General features: G+C 37.0%; 2 protein-coding genes across 10 annotated transcripts in view; one reads left to right on the top strand and one right to left on the bottom strand.

Moving 5' to 3' along the window:
- The window catches only part of MOV10L1 (Mov10 like RNA helicase 1), a 35,352-nt gene extending 33,680 nt beyond the window's left edge, over positions 1-1,672 (bottom strand). Inside the window, exon 1 of the mRNA XM_068995705.1 lies at positions 1,484-1,672. Coding sequence (XP_068851806.1) covers positions 1,484-1,562 — 79 coding nt within the window. The 5' untranslated portion in view covers positions 1,563-1,672. The remainder of the gene's footprint in view (positions 1-1,483) is intronic.
- Positions 1,296-21,346, top strand: MLC1 (modulator of VRAC current 1). 9 transcript variants are annotated; one of them, XM_068995744.1, is made up of 14 exons: positions 1,296-1,488; positions 4,628-4,715; positions 5,479-5,616; positions 6,307-6,490; positions 8,553-8,642; positions 10,660-10,713; positions 10,859-10,960; positions 14,421-14,522; positions 15,407-15,478; positions 15,918-16,034; positions 16,758-16,814; positions 17,923-18,045; positions 19,472-19,639; positions 20,826-21,346. In XM_068995744.1, exons 4-14 carry the CDS (start codon positions 6,311-6,313, stop codon positions 20,898-20,900), a joined length of 1,140 nt encoding a protein of 379 aa, XP_068851845.1. In that variant the 5' UTR covers positions 1,296-1,488; positions 4,628-4,715; positions 5,479-5,616; positions 6,307-6,310; the 3' UTR covers positions 20,901-21,346. The 9 variants fall into 9 exon arrangements, with proteins under 9 accessions (XP_068851845.1, XP_068851836.1, XP_068851826.1 ...); XM_068995735.1 differs by lacking the exon at positions 1,296-1,488 and adding an exon at positions 1,763-1,876; XM_068995725.1 differs by lacking the exon at positions 1,296-1,488 and adding an exon at positions 1,763-1,947.
- Positions 21,347-22,656: the final 1,310 nt, after the last annotated feature.

Here is a 22,656-nt window from a genome sequence, read left to right as displayed (position 1 = left end):
TTCTTCCAAAAGTCAAACTCTCTCATCCTTTTCCTGAGGTTCAGCCAAAGCCTTCTGTTCAGTTAGGCCAGGATTACTCCATTTCAGAATCTGACACTTGAATACAAATATATATATATATATATTAAAAAAAATATTCAAATATGCTGAAAAACTTGAAATAAATAAATGCCTGCACACTAAGTAGCTTCTCCCAAAAGCTGTGAGGCATCAACTATTTTTAAGATTTCCTACAGCAAAAGAAACTTGTCAGCACTGTTTGCATGGGGAATCCAACATAGTTAAGATTTCTATACTGAAAAAGCAGGAAAAGTAAACAAGCTATACAAATTAATTCTTCAGATTCGTTTAAATGATATTATAGTTAATACACTTCTGAACCTAGATGTAGTGATGTTTCTCTGTAAACCTAGAAGTTTTTAGTCTTTTGGATTATACGTACGATCCACTCATGTATCACACAGACAACTCAACTGCACTGCCCTGCAACTTCAGACTTAAAGGTGGGCTGAAATATGCTACTTTAGACTTCGAATATATTACTAGCTACACTCACAGTCAAGACAAAAAGTGGGTTTTGTTTTCTTTCAAGCATTTGTAAATATGAAAAGGTATTTCCTACTACATTGAATAATGCTACTAGAAGCATTCTTAATTGTGCATAATTTTAAAATATGAAAACTACACTATCATCTCCATTCTACAGCCCAAGTAAAATGAAAGTTTATTCATTAAGACACTAGCACAAGGGAAAGCCCAAAGCTTCACCACAACACTACTCCTACACCTCACTCCATACTCTCAGCAGCAAAAGTAACCTGTCCTACCCAGGAAACGGCAAAAAAGCACTTCTGGGAAAACTTCCACATGCTGTGTAGTCAAAATGATGCCTTATAATCTCAATCTTCTCCTTACTTCTGAAAGGAGTGAGAAGGAGGTGTCTTAACAAACTGTGGGCCTGCTGTAGATAGAGCCAGATACTGAGAGATGAAAGAAGCAATGGGAAGAACTATAAATTCCATAGGAATTGCACTAATTGACAGACTGTTACTCAAGACTGCGTTAAATCCCTCGATTCAGAGAAATAGAACAGAGACACAAAGAAAAAGAAAAGAGGGGGGAGGTTACACATTAGAAGGGGGTCTTTACTGGGCAATTCGGGAAGTCTGTGCCTCTCAAGTACCTCAGCCAATGGGGAAAGCGAGGGAAAGGCGGCCGGGAAATTAGGATAAAAAGGAGGCTGCGTCCTCTAACAGCCTGAGAGACCCCATGGGAAATGCCCAAGACCTCTCCCTTTATTTGAATAATGTAACAGGACTCCTCCGTCTACTTTTTGGACATAAATCTCTCGTGTTTGTGGACTAATTTTCCTAGCACTTCTTAAGGAAACAGGTCTGCACTCAATTGCACTCACGCGGGGGACAAGCACACCTAACGGCTCAGAAGCTGCACCACAAACCCGCAACCGGCCCGGAATTCCTACCTGAGGTCACCCATCTCTTATCTTCGTCATCTGCGCGTCTCCAGAAGAAGGAGACCGCCTTAGAAAGGAGAGATAGCATGCCGAAGCGCCTCAGCGCAGGGTCCGAGCTCTGCAAAGTCCGCCCGGCCGAGGCGTGAAACCTCCCCCGGAGCGCCCCGAGCCCGCGCCGCCGCGGCCAATGGCGCTGCTCGCTCCGGTCACGCGGCAGCGCCGTGCGCCGCGGGGGCTCCCGCGCGTCCGCGCAGGGCTCGCTCCGGCGTCGGGGGCCGCCCTCAGCGCAGCCCTTGGGGAGCGGCGGGCGGTGTCTGTCTCCGGGGTGTTGGCTGGCGGGCTTGAGGGCACTGTAAAGCTGGTGTCGCACGAGGTTACCACAGAAAAGCTTAAAGCAGAGTGGTGCGTGCGGCTTGTTGCTTGCTGGTGGTGCTGTCCGAAATTGTGGTCGTAGTGTGTGACGGGTTTCTTTGGTAAGACGCCCGGGCCAGGGAGAACCCACGGACAGGATCTCACCTCCCCTGGTCTGAGATCTCTCCGTGCCCTTTCGTGGCCCTGGGAATAAGCCAAGAATGGAGTCCTTCCAGTGTGGTGAAACGGAGTGGGTTGGAAGGGTATTCATGTGCAAATGGCATATTGATGGGTTTTGATGCTCTCAGTAGCAGCCGGTTTCAAAATGATAAGCTCTGGAACATTATAAACTTGCCGAGCAGGAAAAAAACGGTGGTTGTGTCTTAATATCGTTAATGAAAGAGCTGCTGTAGCGCTAGCGGAAATACAATTTTAGTGACTTGCTTACTGTGTCTGTAGTTCATACTTTTGCCAGTTCTCTTCACACAGTGCACTTCAGATATCTCATATAAGCCCTCTTTGCATTTTGTTTAACAGTATTTCACAAGGCAAAGTTTTTTGAGTTGACGAGCTCAGCATCCCTGTAGTTTCAATAGGAACTGCCATATAAAGCTGTTAGAGGAGGTGGTTTCAGGAGGTTGAGCAGAGCAGTGTGTACTTTTTTGTAGAAATCACAGAATACGCTGCCTAAGTTGTGTGACTAAAGCACCAGTTGTCTTTGGCAACTTTTTAGTTTCTGCTTGTATGGTTCACTCTGTTCTTTAGGCAAAGAAGGGCTAGGAATGCATTTGAGGTGCTTTAACACAGAGTTCTGTACAGTTCTTAGACCAGAATAAATTGTGGTTGCTAGTAACTGCACAGAGGTTCCAGTTCTCATTCTGAAGTAACTGAGATGATGCTATTGGAAGGAGAAACATATATGAGTGTCTGTAGTCAATGCTGTGTTTAGAAACGTGCTGAGAGAGTGTTAGCCTCTTTTGATACATTGGTTTAAAGAATTTCAACTACTGTTTTCTTTCACTGAGTTTCCAGTGGAGTTCTGGCAGGGGACTGTTAGTTGGCCAAAATGTGATGGATGAAGAAATTGTGTTTCTGGAGAAGATGATGGTTTACATGAAGGACTAAATTTGCATTATACTGGGGGAGTAAATGTTATTCTAGGGGAGCAAGACATCAGTTTGAAGCTATTTGCTCTACATTTTGATCTTGGTTCAGTACATGCCCCAAGACAAGAGCTAGGAATCATGGACTGAGGAATAAGCTTCAGAGAAAATACATCAAAGAGCTGATTTTAAAAGAGCTGAAAATATTGAACAAAGTATACAGGTAACGAGCTAAAATAGTGTAGTTAAATATCGTGTGAAAGAATACAAGTGTAGGGCAGCTGTTAACTTACCAGAAAATTGAAGAATTTGTCAGGATGGTAAATGTAAATTTCACCAGAGCTTCAGGTGCAGTTTTCATTTAGATTTGGGAACATGTGGCAAACCTTTGTTCAGGGCTAGGGAACCTGGCCCAGGACAGAATTCTTTTTCATTAGTCTTTGATAGCAAAAGTAGGACTATGACAAGCTTATGTACCTTTTTGTCACACTATCCCTTGGCACTTGAGTTATACTTGTTAATCTGTTTTTTATCTTTTGTGGTTACTGTTGGGGGCATTGCACAGCCTGTGGCAAATGACCAAGTATCTGCTACAGCTGCATTTGTTCAGTGGTCAATCCTGTCGTGGAAGCATGTAGTTCTTCATAGCTGCTCACAGTTTGATTTGATTGTTGTCCCTTGACATTCTTTGGCCTAAGATAGAATTAAAACACTTAATTTTTAAATCCTTTTCAGAAGCCTGTCATGTTGTGTTGGAATTGTTATACATGGAGCATTCTTTGTGTAGGATTCCTATGCATACTTTAGAATTAGGAGGAATCTCTTTGTACAGCACATTTGTACCTTATTTAACATTAAAAGGTCTTGGTCGGTGACTTGTGTTCTAGTTACCAGATCTTGTCTTACAGTTGTGTATCCACAAAAAAGAGGCTTTTTCTGGAATTAGGAACACGAAATGAAGGGAACCTAAAATAAGGGCCTCAGAAAATTTTTAGAGTAGAAGCTGAACTTTGAAGTTTAAGTGTTTTTTGTTGATGCTGATGCAGAGGATACAGTAATTATGTGGTGAACCTCTGTGCAAAAGGGAAATGGGAAATACTGAGAAGTGCACAGGAAAGGGGGTAGGAGGAATTTCACTATAACCTGAGAAGACACTGTAATACCAGGCTTTAGAGAGGGAACTTTCAGGTACAATACTGGCTCAAACACTTGGAATTGTGAACAAATTGTTCAGGGTTTGAAGCTGCTCTGGTCAGCAGTGCAGGACTTTACAAATTCTTTTTATTCAAAGAGATTAGATCAAGCAAATCCCTGAATATCTCACCAATTTTATTTAAAAAAACCCCAAGACAAACCTTCTCCCTAAACTGGTCAAAAGGGTTAAAATATGATTGTGTTTTGCATCTATGATAATTTGTGTTAGCATTCATTGAAAAAGCTGTCAGGTAAACAATACCCATTTTCCATTAAACCATAGTCTTTGGAAAGTTACAGATAATGGAAATAGTTGTGCAGTGTTCCTTCCATGAGCAGAGGAACAGAAGGGCTTAATTACTTCAGACAATTTTGCTTGACTGTACAGTCTTTTTTCCCCCTCTTTTCTAGCACAGTTTACAGCTGTGTCGAGAGCCGTGTATAGTGTAATAATTTCCCTGTTTAAATCTATTAAAACGACTGTAACATTTTAATATTCTTTCAGTATTGGCTGACATGAAAAAAGGAAAATCTACAGTCTGTACAAACTAAGAAGTTGTGCTGTTCAGAAGTTTTTCTCGCATACTTTGAAGGTGATGCCCTTCAGAATACTGAAGATTTAATTGTGTCTTGGTTACAAGAGTGTTTAAAGTTTAGACAAAAGACCCTGTCATTGCTGTAGCTGTCAAGGTGCCAACATCTTCAAGATAAAAATGTCCTTTTTTGTTTCCCTTTTCATTGCCTAATAAGCAGGAGGACTGGATCCAAAGTACGCTGGCCATTGCATGTCACTGCTGCCTGCTAGATTTAAAATATGTTGTTTAGTCATCTGGTTGTTCTGTAAGTATAAATGACGGCACAGTTGAAGTGTACAGGGTTTATCTAACCACTCCAGAAGACTGGGGTTAGTGGAAAAAGAGAAAGAAGTGTTCCACAGTGAAAATCATAATGTTGATAGATTTCTAACCTCTAACTTTTGAACCTCCCAACTTGTTGAGATACTGTAATACTTGAATTTTTATTCATAGTTTTTTCTAGGAGAATATTGCATTGTAAGTACATTTTGCTCTTTTGAAACAAGAACTCGTTTGTTGGATATTGTGATCACTGGCTATTATGGTAGCTAAAACTGTTAAACTGTGAGGAAGCTTTTATTTAAGATGCTAAGTAAGGCGTAGTATTCAAATAAGAAAGAGACATGAAACTTTTAATTTGTTGGTGTGATTTGGAAGCAGCCCTATGAGATGTAGTACAGTCATTTTCTAGTGTGTTCTGTTAATTAAAATTCAGGAGGCATTTTCCTGTTCCCTGGCTTAACTGAAGTTCTTGCTGTGCTTTTGTTCCATATCTGAATAGATGTTGTTGAAAGCCAAAGTGTAAGGGAGAACTTTTCAAAGCCGGCATGACTCACTGAACGGTGAGAATATCACAAAGTGTACAGGCAGCTGTGTCCACAGGGCTGTTTTAAACTGACAGTTAACTTTTCAGTGGAAGGTAAGCACAAAGGTTTTTAACTGTTGAAAAATCTGCAGTAACTTAGTTCTAATATAAGATACTCCTCAAGGTATTTTAACAGATTGGCAAGCAGTGAGGTGAACAGAAAAGGACGAAGTGAACGAGAGAAATGGTTGATACTGGGTAAATTAGAAACAGTTTGCTGTAGCTGAGTTATTGTGAGTATGGGTGTTCATGGGACTCATAGGGAAGTCTGTCATTTTAGATAGGTGATAAAAAGTGTTGAAATCAAATGGAATTTATATTGAAACCTGTTTGATTATCTCTTCTGTCCTGGAGTTGAAAAAGAAAAAAGCTTTGGTTATAGAGGTATGCACTAACTAAATACCTCTAAAACTGGTTCTTAGATCTTGAAATAAGAATCTATTGAGGTATCATAGACACACAAACTTTCAGTTTGTTGGTACTTGTACTGTATTATTATGAACTGTGACTGTAGGATGTAATTTACTTAATGTATGCAAGTAAGTTGTTAGAAAGCTTACATACTTTGAAATGTGAATACATCCAGTAACTAAATATTGCTTTTATTTATTTTGTCTTGAATACACAAAAAAACCTAGTTGAGCACTGATCTGAGTATGTGAAGGATCTAACTAATATTTTTTTCTCTTTCTTTGTAATTTCCATTATTATTATTATTATTATTATTTAATTGCCTTTCTGAAGTGTTATGACCAGGGAAGAAGGTTACAGAGAAGAATTTAGCTATGACAGGATGGCAACTTTGGAGCGAGGAAAACAAGAGAATGGAAATTATATACCAGATATCAAATCCAGTGACCTTCAGCTGTCAAAGAGGCTGCATCCTTGCTTTAGTTACAAAACATGGATATTTTCTTTGCTGATGGGAGTAAGTACTTTAAATGATACCAGATTTAAAAATATAGGTGAGGCCTTAGTGCCCAGCAGTCTGTTCTGTTTGGCATCATTTGAAGACTCATAATTTCATCACTGATAGTGTTGAAAAAATCTTTGTAAAAATAGAAACGTATTTAGCAAATCTGGAATGTAGTAATTCACTGACTGCTGGTATTCTTTGGATATTTTTTTACTAATCAGAGATGGTATATGAAGGCTTATTTTTATCATTAACATTAATCATATAAGCAGACAATAAGTGTGGTAGTGGTAAATATCAGCCCATGTGTATGTATAAGCTGTGCCTTTTGGTAGAGCATATAGAGTATGCTGACCATATGCATTCTTTTAAAAATATTTTTAACTATTAAATGTACTGTGGCTGCCATGATAGCATTTTGGCATTAAAAATATACTTGCCACATTCATCTATCAGGCTTCAATAGCCACATAATTATTTGGTATAATTGTTACGTAGAGAGGTGTATACTTGTGTTTCTTACATGAACATCACAGTGATTGGAATTTTTTTTGTCACTGCTAGAATCACAGGATACTCATCTTGCATGTACATCATATGCTTATCCATGTTCTGAGCCAAGTTAATTAAACTTCATTATAGCTTTGAAGCATAATTTTTATTAAGTGCTAAAAGTGTCTCACTGTTAATATGGTAATTGCTTGTTTTTACACAGTGAATAAAAGTATTGCCTTATTTTTGTGGAAACAGCTGAACATTTTTTCCTTTCTGACAAACTGCAAGGCTTGGATTTCCTTTCAGATGTACTCTGACATGAAAAGAGAGCAAAAGAAGTGCTGGCTTTCTTTGCACTAAATTTTCTCAAAATTAATTGTCAAAAAGGGCAACTGTCTGTAATTTACTGAGTTGTTGTAAATTTTTGGAGACAATAATGTCTAATGATAATTTGCTGAAGTCATATTATCAAAAAGAATAAACTTCATGGAAAAATGAAAATGCAGTTTTATTAATAAACTAATGGAATAAATTCCAATCAGATTTTTCTCCCAAGCATTAGTCTCTATCAGCTCTACTGAAAGACAGTGTCCAGAAAAGAAAGTTTGTATGCTGAGCAATGTAAGTCATAGTGAACAGAATGATGCTTCAAGGAGCGGTTGCAAACTGTAGAATGATATCAAAGTGGCTGATGGGCTGATTTTGTGCAGAAACAATTTGATGAGCTTCAAGCACAATTTCAGCTTGTGGTCCATAGACTGTTCTTCCAGTCTCCCAAAATTCTCTCTGTGTTTATACATGCACATACACTATCCTTATTTTCTGTCTTTATTTGACAAGGATTTTTAAAGACCCCCAATAATTTTCTAACATGAAAAAAATGCCCAAATAAAACAAAAGAGCTGTTCTGTCTCTTACCTTCCCCAGCCCCTTCAAAGAAATGCCTACTCAGAAGAATGACAAGGAAAAACAAAATAATGTTACTAGAAGACACTAATCGCTTAGTGCAGAGTGTGTAACTGTGGTAGTTATGAAATAAACAGAAGACTTATTAAGGGAAGAGGAGCAATTCAACATTTTTGGGTGTGCAGCTGAATGAAAGCAGGAAGAGAATTTGGAGGGATGCAGGAACATAGTGGAAGAAACCTCATTAATGTGTCCCAATACTATTTTTGCTGCTGTGTTCTAGCTGGCAATTGCCCAGCTGCCCATATGCATAATGAATGTTGGTGGAGTCAAGCAGAGAATGCAAAGTAGAGACATAGCTGAGGTTTTGGAAACATTTGTACCACTAAAGTTACCTTTTGAGTATTTTATTGAGGTATTTGCCAGGTCAGGACAAAATGCTTGATTTAAACATGAACATTATTCATTATTAGGTCTTGGTAATCAGCAAAATATCTCTGGAAGTCAGCATATTTTGATGTTTTTCTTCAAATTTATTCACACAAAAACTGCATTCTTAAAAGTTCATCAGTAGCTCAGTTTGAAAGGGATTGATTACTGATTTTTATGTGACTAGTTGTTCTTTTTAAAATAGTTTTATTAATATAAATTTATTTTATTTCTTGCTTTCCAGACTTGCCTCCTTATTACTTCTGGATTTTCACTATATCTGGGAAATATTTTTCCATCTGAAATGGATTATTTACGTTGTGCAGCAGGTTCAGTAAGCATTCTTAATTATTTGCTGTGGCTGTTTGACAGCAAATGGAATAGTAAATATTTTTTGTGGGTTTATGTCTTTTATTCTATCTGTCTTTTTTTACAACTAATTTTCTTCATGGAAGATTTAATTCTATTTAACAGTTCATTAAATGGATTTTTGTTGCATGGTTAAAAGAATAACAGTTGTCATAAAGACAACTGGGTTTGTGTTACCATTTTTGTTTATCAACTCACCACTGGCATGCAATATTCATCTGCTGAGGAGTTTCTCTGTGCTTGATTTGAAGAAAATTTTGATTGCCATGCATTTGGGAAGTTTTCTGGCTATATGGTATCAAAATATATTTCAGATTGTATCTCAAAGCATTGATTTTTGAGTTTATTTTGCAATAATATCTAAGTACTGAAGCAGACTAAAGTTTTGTTGAATATTGTTATTTTATTAGTAAAGTATACATTAAAGATGCCTGACATTTTCCAAAGCCCAGTATTTTTTACTATATTTTTAGGGGTGCATATATATGTTTACTGTATTTTACACTTTAGATATTAATAAGATGAGTCTGATATACTCGCTTTATGGCCATATTCTGTTCTGTAATTGTTATTTTCTCAAACTGACTTATATATTTAAGTTAGGTCCAAGATGAATGCTTTACTTGGAACAAACAAGTCCCAGGAGTTACTCTGTGAATAAGTTATCATTTGGGTTTCCACTAAAGGTGTTAAAATAAAGTTGGAGGAGTTTTTGCAGTCAGTATCCTCAGAGATACATTATTTTCTGCAACATTAGTGTTAGTTACTGAGATGTCTCTTTCTCTGCCCCTAATCTCAACTCTTTGAACTTCATGTTTATTGAGAATTTCCAAAGACCTGCTGGATTTTTGGATGCAGGTTGTTACCACATTGGGTTTGAAGGTGTGTATGTTTGTGTGTCTGTATGTGAGGAAAGTGTTAGAGCTCCTACTGCAGGTAATGGCATCGGTGCAGTCAGAAGAGCCTAGGCAGATGTGGAGCCAGCTGGCCACCAAGTATCTCATTTTAGCCTGAAGCTCAATTGCTCTCTAGATGTTCACCATCTGGACTAGTACTAGGACTCAGTTGCCTAAACATAGTCCTGTAGTGTTCTAGAGATTCCTATGTATCCAGGACATAAAAGGCTGTTTTAATTATGTTCAGTAAAGGTCATTTAGGTGTTAAGGAAGTGGTGCCAAGAATTTTACATATCAGTATTAATCTCTTTATAGTGTTCCATTATTAAGCCGTCAGTGTTCAGATGTGTGGGAGGAGAATTAGAAATGTGGCATTTATTGCATGATTCATTATTTAATATAAGAACATTTAAATTATCATTTTAGGCATTTGTGTAAAATAGAGTTGGATCTGTAATGGAGCCATGTCTGTTGTGGTGGGGAACAGCTAAGGGACAGAGAAATTACTTGTGAGAATTTTCATTTATGCATGACTTTTCCATTTATCTTTGTCCCCAAGTATGGAAACATAGTTTTTAGTGAACAGAGTGGAGATCCCAGGCACAATTCTCCAAGTGTAGCTTGACTCAGCAGATTTTTCACAAGGTTCTTCAGAGCTGTTCTGAGATTGGGCAAATTTTAGCTTACTCAGCCAGGATAATGTCTGTTTAAAGAATGTGCAGGCCCAGTTTGGGAGTAGCACTGTTTTCTCCTGCTCAAGGATCTCAGGCCTTCTAGAGTTAATTTAAACTAACAAAGCCATGAAATTCCTCATGAAAGAGGACTTTCTTTTATTCATCACATTGTGCTGGGTAGTTAGTCAAAACTGAGGGATATGGAAGGTATATTTAAACTTCTTGTAATCCTCAGACACTGATTGTGATTAATGAGCTCAGTCAAGTAACACATTTTCTTCAGAGTTTTTGGTCTTCTGTTTGTCTAAGTGTACTGAAATATAATTTCAGACACATAAAATACATCTATAAAAGTATATATAAAATTCGTTGTGCAGAATATCCCACTAGTCTTCTCTTTTAATTTTTCCAGTGTATTCCTTCAGCAGTTGTGAGCTTTGCTATAGCAAGGAATAAAATTAATGTGGTAAGTATGAAATTTTATTGTCAATTTTATCTATCTATCTATCTGTCTGTATCTGTGTATATCTATATATATCTATGTGTGTGTGTGTTCATATTCCCCACATGTTTCAAATGAGAGAGAAACCCATTCTGAAACTGTTTTTCAGATACCAAATTTTCAGATTCTGTTTGTCTCTACATTTGCTGTTACAACAACGTGTTTAATTTGGTTTGGATGCAAACTTGTCCTCAATCCATCAGCTATAAATGTAAGTTACTAAAACAATTACTAATTGTGATACATTTACCTTTGTTAAAATGCAAGGTGGGGCGGGACATTAGGTGGCTGGAGATCACATGTCATTACTTTGCTGCCAATATCCCGGTGTTCCTGCTTGGTCTGTGAGGAGAGATCATATAGCATAACTTTACATTTCTCTTTGACCAATGTTAGTTACTTGCAATAATATTCACAAGATGTCCATGATTATGTGATTTTAATTCTTTTCACTTGCCTATTTCTTGTCCATACTATGTGGTTGATTACTGAAGAAAGATAAGGGAGAATAACTGTGTGTGCAAATCTGGCTCTGATGCTTTTTTTTAACTCTTCTGTCTTAAGAGTAATTCAGCTGCTGACTTGCCCTCCTCTTCGAAGGGTACTGTTCCAGTGAGACAGTCTCACTGTTAGGCAGTTCACTGCCAGCTGTTTTCCATTACCCATGTGGTACAAGGAAGATGTAGAATGCTAGCTCTAGCTATTCTTTCATCATCATATTTATTTTGCCTTCCCATGGGAAACTGCACAAGAAAATAATAGTAGGTCTTTGATATCACTGCTGGTAGTTTAAAAGCAGTAAGACTCATAAAAAGGATAAGTTTATCCAAATAAGTCAATTCACATAAAAGACCTGGATAATCCCTCATTAGTGTTACTTGTGTTGATACATATTTCCATGAAATAACTTTAGATAGATAGATGGAATGCAAGATATGAGCTATGCCCTAGACCATGACTGTGTGGCACCACTCCAGGAGGATACAGTTCTGTCATTAGTTTGCTATCAACATGAGGGATGCGATGTGTAAAGATCCAAGCTGCCACTCTGTTCCTTCCCAGCTCTTAAAATAAGAAACCTGGTGGACAGAAATAAGTGGAACCTTGTGCATGCTGGCCACTGCAACTGAAAGTGTTCAAATCTTGAACAGGATTCAAATTAACTCCAAATTGTGTACATGCATTTTTTTTTTGTCCTTGCAAGCTGAGTGTCTGTACCTTCATTATAGTTTGTGGGATACAGTCAGTGGGACCCTGCAATCTTGTTTTCCTCATCATAGATGGCTAAGTCAGGATTCCGTGGCCTGAACTTACACTTCTCTTCCTTAAAAAGTGCTGTGAGATCTTCTGCCCGACTTCTGTGTCTACTCTGGATGGCTGAGGGTCTCCCCTTAGTCTTGTGTCCAACATCCCATTCATGTAGGCACATTCTCCATGCAGCTGGTATAATTGAACTCCACCTCTAGTTACTGCTTGGCCCAGTAGCTTTTAAGGCCTCCTCTTTTTTCTCTTATAGACAAGGTCTCCACTGACAGTAATGAAAATATAGAGAATGTGGGTGCATGCATCTACTGGAGTGTAGGTGCTTGATTTGATTGCCTAACCATAAATGTGTGTCTCCATTAGGTGTGTGCTTGCTTGTCCTGCATTGCTGCAGCCACTGGTCCAGGAGGGTACCAGTGTCCTTTAGATCCTCTGTCATTTGTCAGACCTGTGCAGATGTCTTGAAACATCTGTAGGCTATCTTAAATCATATTAGAAGTGTGGATTTAAACAACTGTATTGAACTTAAAATTATTTAAACTTGATATTAATTCAACCCTTTCATACAGTTTCAGTGAACCACATTTTAGTACCTGATGCAGGTTCAGAGAAATTAGGATTAAAGTTGTGGTAATTTACTACTTTCTACTCAGTTGCATGTTCTTTAGTCATGGAAGAGGGTTAGGGACACAGCTAGTCTGGTTCTCTGTATCTAGAGATGGATTCTATGTACTGTTAGCTCTTAAAAATCCAACATTGAATCTCCCGTTGTTACAGAAGGTACTTCTAGCTTTAGCTGTACTTCTTTTTGAGAAATAAACTCAAGAAAATTATCTAAGCTCTGAAATTGGAGATGAGATAGTTTTATATTGTTCTAGGTGTACTGAACTAATTTTATGAGTGAAAGAATCTATCTGATACTCTAGATATGTCATATCAGAAAATAATACTGGAAAGATAAAAATCTAATTTGTTTACTGTTATTTTTTCAATTTTTGTTATTTACTTCTTGTACCTAGGACTAAGTGAGATGGTCCATCACTTTTGTTACAGTGCTTCTGGACTCACACTTGTGCATCTACTTGGCACTGCACTGCCAAGTGTGACGTGTGGCCTTGCCAGCTCACATCAGTATTAGCGCTGTACTAAAACATGTCTTAAGTCATGGGAATTTATAATCTGGTTTAAATTGTTCTGTGGGTCACACATTTGAAACCTCTTCTTTTGCCTAATAATTCCTGTATTCTTCATTGTAGCACATTTTCTAGAAGTTTACCACAAAGACATTTTTTGCTGTTTGTGGAGTTAGTACAACTGTACAGTCTATTGGGTACAGCAAGGCACATAGTTCCAACTATCATTTCCTAAGCAAAAGTGAATTTCAGTGTCCAAAGAAGCCTCCTAAATCTACCACTTACTACTTTTTTTCAAAAAACACGTGCTGCAAGATAGGTGTCAGAGAAAAACTGAGATTTCATCATCAACAAAGCAGGTCTGACATGAGGAAACAATATAAATCTGTTCTAATTTGTTGAACAATGGTTTACTATAGTTGTATGGTTTGGAATGGAGTCAGTTCTCCTTAGACTTTTGGTACTTTGCCCCAGTGGCCTGACTGACTACCAGATGTTTTCTTGTGCTGCTGGTGGAAAAAACATGGTGCTTTTGAAGACAAGAAAGGGAGATCCACTCTGCCTAACTTGTGTGCCTCTAGGAAATGTTTCTGTCCATTTAGTGTAGGTATCTACCTCTTTTCATGTGAATAATAGGGAACAAAAGAGCAGTGTTAAGTATTGCTTTCACTTACTTGTCTCTCGAATGTGACCAATGGTGGCACCCATGTTTTTGCACAACAATGTAGTCTGCGAGAGTCATGGAACCATGAAGAGTGTCTGTGGATGCTTTACTAGCAGTAGGCAGGCCACAGAACTGGGATCCTTGCTGCAGTTCTTTGGTTTGTGTTTTTGTTCAGCATCCACTATGGTGGCACACCATTTGGGATGGCAGCCTAGGAGTTGCGACGTGTGGCCCTCCTTCCCCGGAGAATCTTCCATTAGTTGCTGCAGTGTTCCAGTTTCGTGTGGAAGGGCCTGCAAAAAGCAAATGTGCACAGCAAACACTCCCTTGTCATAAGCCCCTCTTCTGGAAGACAGCGATAAAATCCAGGCAGAATATTCCCATAAATGAAGTAAATGTTTCTTTTTTAGTTTAGGCACTCTGAATATGATTCTGAGTTGTTCTTGAAATTCATCAAGACCCAATAAAATAGTTAATGAAGTATGTAATCAATAGATATGACTAAATCTGACAGAAACCAGACAACCTGCCTAATCATGCTAGACTCAGCCCCTTCCTTTATTTTTAGTATGGAAGACATAACTCATTTATGTCTGGGATTTTACTGACAGATAAATTTCAACTTGATTCTACTTATTCTGCTGGAAATCTTCATGGCAACTACTGTGATCATTTCAGCTAGGTCTACTGAAGACTGCTGTACAAGAAAGAAAGTAGGTACCCTTAAGGATTGTGTGTGTTAAAAAATTTTCCATTTTCCTGTATTACATACACTGACAATTTATTGGCAACTCTAGTATATAACTTTGCATACTAAAACTATATTTGAACTATAAATAAAAGTACCATACAAAACAGTTATTGCTTCTTCTATCTTTTAAAAGTGCAGTGACCCTTCTGCAAAATTACCTGTTCAAAATTATACAGCACAGAGTTCTTTGAATATCTTATGAATGAGCATGGCAGATGTTTTATTTCTGTTTTGTAGAATAAAACTTAATCATGTATGAAATATTAGAGTATGATAACTTGTATGTATGCAAGCAATACCCTTTTGAAGCCTGATGTAGAGGAAGTATTTCTCTTGTATGCCAGTTTGGTGGTATCTGGACAACGAATCTTGGCTTCTGGATTTGGGGCTATTGATAAAATTCTTTTTATTCACATGTACTTTCCCAAACCCCACCCTCATTTTTCTACAACAGTACTTCTCTTAGGTAAGAATGAAGCAAACATGCTGTGCCACTGGAAATGCTGATTGATAAAGTTGTGTAGTGTCTTGTCCTCCTTTGGCTCCTGCTAATCCACAGCTTTAAAATCTGAAGGCTCAGGAAGAAAGTGGGAGAGGGAGACAAGATGACAATATTTTGTTATTGAATGGTGGCTGTGGAACAACTAATCTGGGACTAACTAATTTTGTTTTAATGTAATTGATGTGGTCTGGCACTGGAAAACATCCTGATGTGTCACCGCCACCTCTTCTGGGCCAACCAGATGTTGCATACCACTGTTAGGATCTGTAGCAGGTTGTACAAGATATTAGAAAGAAATGTATTGCTTTGTATATTTTTTATCATGATTTTTTTATTCCCTCTAGAATACTGCATATGACAGTGCCATTGTTTTGAGCAATGTCAGCTTTCCTGCTCGAATTCTGAAATCATACTCAGTAAGAAAAGCATTGCTTCATTAAATCAATTTATTACTTCATCTTTCTAAGTGCTAAGGTTCTCTAAAGCCAGGATGAGATCAGTGTAGTTAAGAACTTAAAGAATAAAGACAAAATGAGAGATACATAGTAAAATGTTTCCTTTTAGAAGATTGCAAGATAAATCATAACTGCTCTTTATTATGGAAAGGAGACTATTTAATGACTTAAGGATAAATAGTGTAAACTTAACTGTTGTTTGGTGGAGCTAATAAATGGAAGCATAAATATGTAAGCTAGGTAGCATTTTGCCATATTTTAGTTGTGAGAAAGTAGACTTCATGCCTAGCTAGTAGCATAAATACATTTTTTTCTTTTCAGTGAGTTCCTTTCTATAGGAAGTAGGAAATTTTGCGTTCAAATACATTGTTAATAATTTGTGTGCTCTTATTTGTTTTAGGTAATTGAGGTGATTATTGGAATTTCATCTGTATTTGGTGGAATAATTGCTTTGAATATGGATGTTCTAGTCTCAGGTCCATACCTCTCAGTAACATTCTTTTGGATCTTAGTTGCTGTAAGTAGTGCAAATGGAAGGTACTCTTTTAAAACAATGGCTTTTATTTAATGTTTTTTTCACTTTTCTCCTCCCTACCAGAGTATTTATTTGGCTCTAATACTGTTTGGGAATTGCTGCTTAGCAAATGAATTAGTACTTCAATATACTTAATATATGTATGCAATATTTTTGTTCTGTTTTGTTTTGCAATATTTAGGTAAAGTGCTCTGATACATTTTTAGTTCTCAATTCAGTAAAATGGAAATGAGTATTAAGGATATTAGAAGTGAAGTGTTTTGTCAAAAAAGTCATGGGTTCTAGAATATTTCAGGATGTAAAAGAAAAAGTTGAGTTTAGTTTCAGCGCGGTAGAATCCTTAGAACATCTTATTTAACCTCTCAGTTTTAACTGTTTTAAAAGTCTGAGACTGTGATTGGTAACCCTTATCCCTAATAACAGCCTGTACCTGTGAGCAATGGATTCATAAAGGATGTTGTGCTGCCCTGCTTGCCACAAAGGAACTGATTGAGAAAGAAGACAATGATGATTAGGTTTATATATGGCTCCTGTGTCTGTAAAATCCCTCTGCATGGAGTGGAAAAAGTTCATAAACAAGCTTTTCAGCATTCAGAATTCACAAAAGAAAAAAAGCTGTGAATAGTGGGAATTACTGTAACTCAATTGTAATTTTTGTAGTTTTCAAGTCAATAAATACTTACTTTGTTACACTCTTTTGTTTAGTGCTTTCCAAGTGCTATTGCAAGTCATGTAGCTGCTGAATATCCAAGTAAATGTCTGGTAAGTGTGTAAAATTCTTGGATTTTGTCATTAGAGTGGAATAATGCTAAGAAAGTCTGCCTGATAATGGGCACTAATCAAGTTTGCTCACTTGTTTTTAGCTGCTTCTACAAAATGTGACAAATGTGTTAGCTCGTATCCCTTAAAAGAACTCTGGTAGATCCTTTGGAGGCTTAATTTCATCAGTTCTAGAAAAGAATTTGAAGTTTGGTTTTTTTTTTTGTTTTGTTTTGTTTTGTTTTGTTTTGTTTTGTTTTGGATATTTTTTTTTTTTGGTAGTGATTCCTTGGGCAAAGATATTACTATAGAAAAATGACATGCCTCATATGGTATGCCCAGAACTGCTCTCAAGCTTGTGAGATGAGGTTCCCTTTTTCTTTCATTATCAGTTGTGGTTTCTGAAAGGAGAAAATTAGGCGTGCAGGCTACACTGGACCTAGAACCTATTTTAAACAAATTCTTCATTATTAGCAACAAGAACTAAGTATATTTAGTAGAGTGCATTTATTCCTTGAATGTTCTAGATGTGTAGTTAAGGCTCCTTAAAATATCTGTTCCAAGTAATAGTCATGCAACCATATTTAAGTGAGTAATGATGCATGACCACAACTGAAGTCAGAATATAATCCCGTAGAGGTGATATTTGAATGATACTTGGCTGCTGTTGTATGGCAATCAATTTGCCTCAGGGCAACTCAAATTTATTTGCTTAAGATTTTTTTAGGTTGCAAGTCTGCAATATCTGTTGTTAATTCTCATTAATTCATATAAATTGAAGAATAAATGGTACTTCTATACTGGCTCTTCAGATTGGGTATTGCTTCCTCTATGAGCATATGAAAAGCACTTGTAAAATAAAGCAAAAACATCATCATCTGTATTGAATGAAATATGAATTACAAACCAACAGTGTTTTGGCTAGAAACTTAAGTTATTCAAAGCTTGCTTCTGTATCTCCATGAAATGTGGATGGCTCTTAGTATTTGTCTTTTATGTGTAATCTTACACAGTTTTGCACGCTTTTGTTATGCTTGCTTCGAGGAGACAATTCACAAACCAGAGTTAACTTTTTAAATTATTATTTAACATTTATTGTCTTATTTTTTAGGTTGAGGTCCTGATTGCCATTAGCAGTGTTACCTCTCCTTTGTTGTTCACCGCTTCAGCATACTTATCCTTCAGTATCATGCAAGTGGTTGACATCTTTAAAAGTTATCCACCTGCTGTTAAAGTAGGTGTTTTTATGGAATTGAAAAATGAACGTCTATCTATTACAGTAGCAAGTTAGTAGTAAATTAGGCAATATATGAAGACAAGGTACTGCATTATAAAGACTGAATGAAATGTTATAGAAATTATTTTACGACTTTAGTTTAACTTATGATATAACTGAAAGTATGTTACATCTATTGGCACCCCAGAATTAGAGTTAAAAAAAAAATAGGATATTATTTTAAAGGCACAGTAAAAATAATATGCAATATGCTCGACTCCTTGAGGCTTTTATAATTTGTAGCATTTAAATTAAAGATTCTAGGTCTCCTTGAAGAGTACATTTTTCTGTTTCTTAGGATGTTTACTAATAGTCAGGATTGTAAGCCTATACCTGGATTCATTCAAAGTCTGGATTGGGACAAAGAAGAAAAAGTTTGCGAAGTTTAAATCATTTTGGTATGAAGCGTTACTCATGCACTGCTGAAGAGCTTTCCAGGGCTCTACTGGCAGTGTTTACCAATCCCTGACGATGTTCAAAGAACCACTTATGGGCGTTAGACCAGTGTCAGTAAGAGTCTTTACTCTTAGCATCCACTAGTCATTAAGTAGTCTTGTAATTTTAGATGGAAAATGTTTATTAGATTGGTATCTCAGGGACTGGAAAATCAGCTTCTGAGTATGTGATCTTGTTCTTATTCTGGAGGAGTGTACTGTGTTGTTGAACCTCAGGAGTGGCCACTGCTTACATACCCTCTTTAAGTAGCTTCTCCTGTCACACGTGTTGGAGACAGATGACTGCACTGTCTAGACAGTGGGTATGCCCTGCAGAGCATTTCTTACATTCTTACTCTGTGTCTGGTTACAGCAACAGTGGGCTGCTCTGCACAGGAGGATGAACAATGGAGCAGGAGGTAACAGCAAGGCAGAAAAAGAACAATAACTTCATTGGCAAGCAGGGCAGTCCTATAGCACCCCAAAAAATAGTAAAGCAAGGCAGGTCCAGCCATGGTAGCCAGGTTCAATCCATGGTTCAGTGATTGCCAGGTAAGTCTACAGTACTGAGGCAGATCTAAGGTCATCCAGGAACTCAGGTCAGCAGGGCAAGGTCAGAGCCAGCAAGGCACAGGGCCGGGCTCAGGCATAGCTGGGACATTGCTTAGGACAGAAACAGCAGTAAGACACTGTTTTAGAGGATGATTTCCTCAGTTCTGTTCTGTTTCCAGAGGAAAAGATAATTTGGCAAATTAACATTTTTTTAAAAATTACAGATCTCTTCTACTTTCAACAAACTCAGGCACTAGAATTTTAGTTGAAACTTTATGCTGAAATAAACTGTAAATGATAATTTGAATTAAAAAATCTAGATATGATTCTTTATAGAGGTGGGGACATTATAAAATATTTTATTCTGTTATTAGTTAACAATGTATGTCTATTTTCAGCAATCTTATGATGTACTCCTGTTGCTTCTGATGTTGATGCTGCTAATTCAGGCATGCCTTACTATTGGAACTGTAATACAGTGTGTGAATTACAAGACAAAAATGAAACTACAAGATTCATCATGGACACCATCACAGGTTAAAAAACAGGAATACAGAACAACAGAGGTATGTATTTATACCCATGAGAAAATTTAAAAATATCTATTTTAAAATAATCTTTTGGTAATGTTTTGTGGTCTTAATTTCTGATCTTAATTCAGACCACAATTAAAAGCTGTTCTATGAAACAAATTTTGTAATCAAGAGATAATAGTTTGCTGGTTGGATGATAACTGGGCATGACAGAGGGCACAGAACTGTACCGCTTAGGCTTTCCTCTTTGCTGTACAGAGCTAGACCCTTAAAGATTCTGAGAGTAACTCATGCTTACTGCACTAGAAAGAGAGTGCTGAATTCAGTCCCTGCTCTAGGGAGAGCATCTGGACTGAAACAGCACTGGATAGAAAGCACTGGGAGCAGAGACTGGAATCAGTCAAGTCAGTAAACAGCTGCTAATGGAAAGTGGAAGCTTTGGAATTGTGTCCCCTCAGGCTGCTGAGGGTATTTGGTGTAGGTTGGTTATTTTCTGGATCTGTGTCCTGAGACTTATGTTTTGTATAAAAGATGAAGCACAGCAGCACTTCACTGCTACAAGTCACATTTTGGAGCATAGGTCATGGCACGGCTGAACAGGTCTCTGCTGAGGATTATTTACAAAAATATTCCTGGTTTGTAAGTCACTGAAAAACTGGGCGAGTTAAATGCTAAAAGGAGCACTTTCTCCACAAAAGCAACACTTTTTTTGCTTACCTTTTAGTATTTAAACACATGAATAATGTTATAGGTGAAGTTGCAGGTCCCTTTGGCTTCTCAGAAGTCTGTGTTCTTAGGCAAGGCCTTAATTTGCTTGCATGTATGTAGGTGAATCTTGCTTCAGTTGCACCACTAGGGGCTGCTTCTGGCTTTGGGCTTAAAGGTTTAGGTGTGAGGGCTTTCAGTCATGTTTTAGAAAAAATCTTGAAAAAATGTCTTAAGTAACAAGTTTAAAATAGGAATTTGGCCAAATTTCTTTGACCCAAATGTTTCAAGTATTATACAATTTACAGTATTATGTTTTATATCCTAAATATAAACTCTATAATATACAAAACTATGCAATTTACAAACGTATAGAATATTTTAATAGCTCTGGCTGTAACTATTCACATTTGCATTCTCCTAGCTTCTCTCAGCTATTTATTTGCTTGAACTTCAGGTTTTAATCAAAGCCTTTTTTCATGTTTGCATTTGTCTGAAATTTTTTTGCTTTTAGGTTTCCAATAATACCTTAAAGGATTTTGACAAAGATAAAGCTTGGAAAGCAGTTGTGGTGCAGATGGCTCAATAGTTTGGATTCTACAAATGCAGCCAATACAGCACAATCCAATACAGTCAATCAACTGTTTGAATTAAGGTTTAAAAACTTTTCAATTTTTAAGCAGCAATATAGTTGCAGCAGTAGGAGCCATGGAATAACACAGTAAATGATGTATCTTTCTAATAATTTCAAAATACCTTGATAATATTTTTAACGCATCTGTCTTTTCTGTTGGTATCTGTAGTCTAGAGTTGCTTTAGAAGATACTTTTAGAAAAAGGTAATGAGTGACATGGATTTATGCTGATGGCAAAGTAAAATATTGCAATACGTAGTAGGCTTCATATATTTGCAAGAGATTGTTATAACTGCAGTTATGCAGTCAGTGTGACTGATAAATGCTTTTGTAAAGTTATGAGTACAAGTCATAATTGATGTTTTTGCTTATACTTCACTTTTGTAGGAGTTGTAAAGTTGTTCTGCATCTTATTGCTTTTATATAAATAAAAGTCTTTATTATGTGGAAACTCGAGAATGTGGATTGACATTCTAATCAGAGAGGTGGCTACAGAATATTCTTTCCCATTAAACTTCAATTTTTGGACTATTAAAAGGGGAAGAGGCGTTTTCTGAGTGCTGGGACACAAAAGCTACTAGCCAAAACAAAAACATCCAACAAACAGATGCAATTGGCCAAATAACGGGAGATAATACTGACATTAAAAGAGGATTTTTTCACATAGGAAAATTTATTTTTAGGTATATTACTTTTTATTTATTTATTTTCCTAACTATCTTGAAAACCTATGAAATGTAGCTGCCCTGAAACAAGGGGCATCCCCCATACAGATTACCTTTTCCTATAGCTGAACTGTGTGTATGATCATGTAGATTTCAAACACCATTAGAATTTCCATGTTAATAGGAATTCTGGTGTAACCAGGGTGATAGCTGCTGACAAGATGGTGGTGGGATTATTTTTTTCCTGTTTTTATTGTTTTATTGATGATTTTTGAGAGGTTAAAGACTTCAAAGTTCATTCTTTTTTTAATCTGAAATAACAGATCATTTCATTTGTTCAGAGCATGCTGTAAAGCTTAACTCTTTGCTTTGGAGAAGGGGAAAGAAAAAGGTGTGTAGAGTGCAGAGCCTTTCAGGTACACTAGCACGTTTCTTTTCATTTTGGGAAAGCTGGCAGTTATTATGGGATTTAAATACATAGAGGGTACTCTTTCAAGTTTAGAGCAGTGCTTCTTAAGAGCCTGTACACAACAACCTCTCTGTCCACCTAAAATAATAGGATATGCTTTTGGTCCAGAGTAGTACACCAACAGCCAGAGGCTGCAGCTGCTGTTTCTTGAACATTGCAAAATTTCATGCCTGTACTGGTGGTACTTGTGTGAACATTCTCTCAACCTAACAGCTAATTGCTTTTATATCCACCACAGTCCTACTGATTTTGCAAGTAGGAAAAGTTAGGGTTTGATGGTACACTATTTTTTTAAATCTGCAAAGAAATAATGGCAGTTCTACCTAAAAATAAACATCTAAACAACTTTCTAAATCTCATACATGAAAGTGGAGAAAGACTGTAGGCAGTGTAGAATTTCTTCATGAATTATTTTAAAGTAAAAAGATAGTAATATGTAGAATAGTGCAAATGTAACTTAACTGTTTTCTTAGTGCTTTGTTTTCCTTTATGCGGTAAAACATTTTGCCTTTGTTTAACTGAATCTGGTTCTTTCAGACATTATCTGTGTCTTTTCTGTCAAGAGATGATTAGCTTT

This window comes from Aphelocoma coerulescens, chromosome 1A (genome assembly GCF_041296385.1).
Source record: "Aphelocoma coerulescens isolate FSJ_1873_10779 chromosome 1A, UR_Acoe_1.0, whole genome shotgun sequence".
Lineage (NCBI taxonomy): Eukaryota > Metazoa > Chordata > Aves > Passeriformes > Corvidae > Aphelocoma > Aphelocoma coerulescens.
The sequence above is the reverse complement of the archived record's forward strand: the minus strand, read 5'-3'. Positions and strand labels throughout refer to the sequence as shown.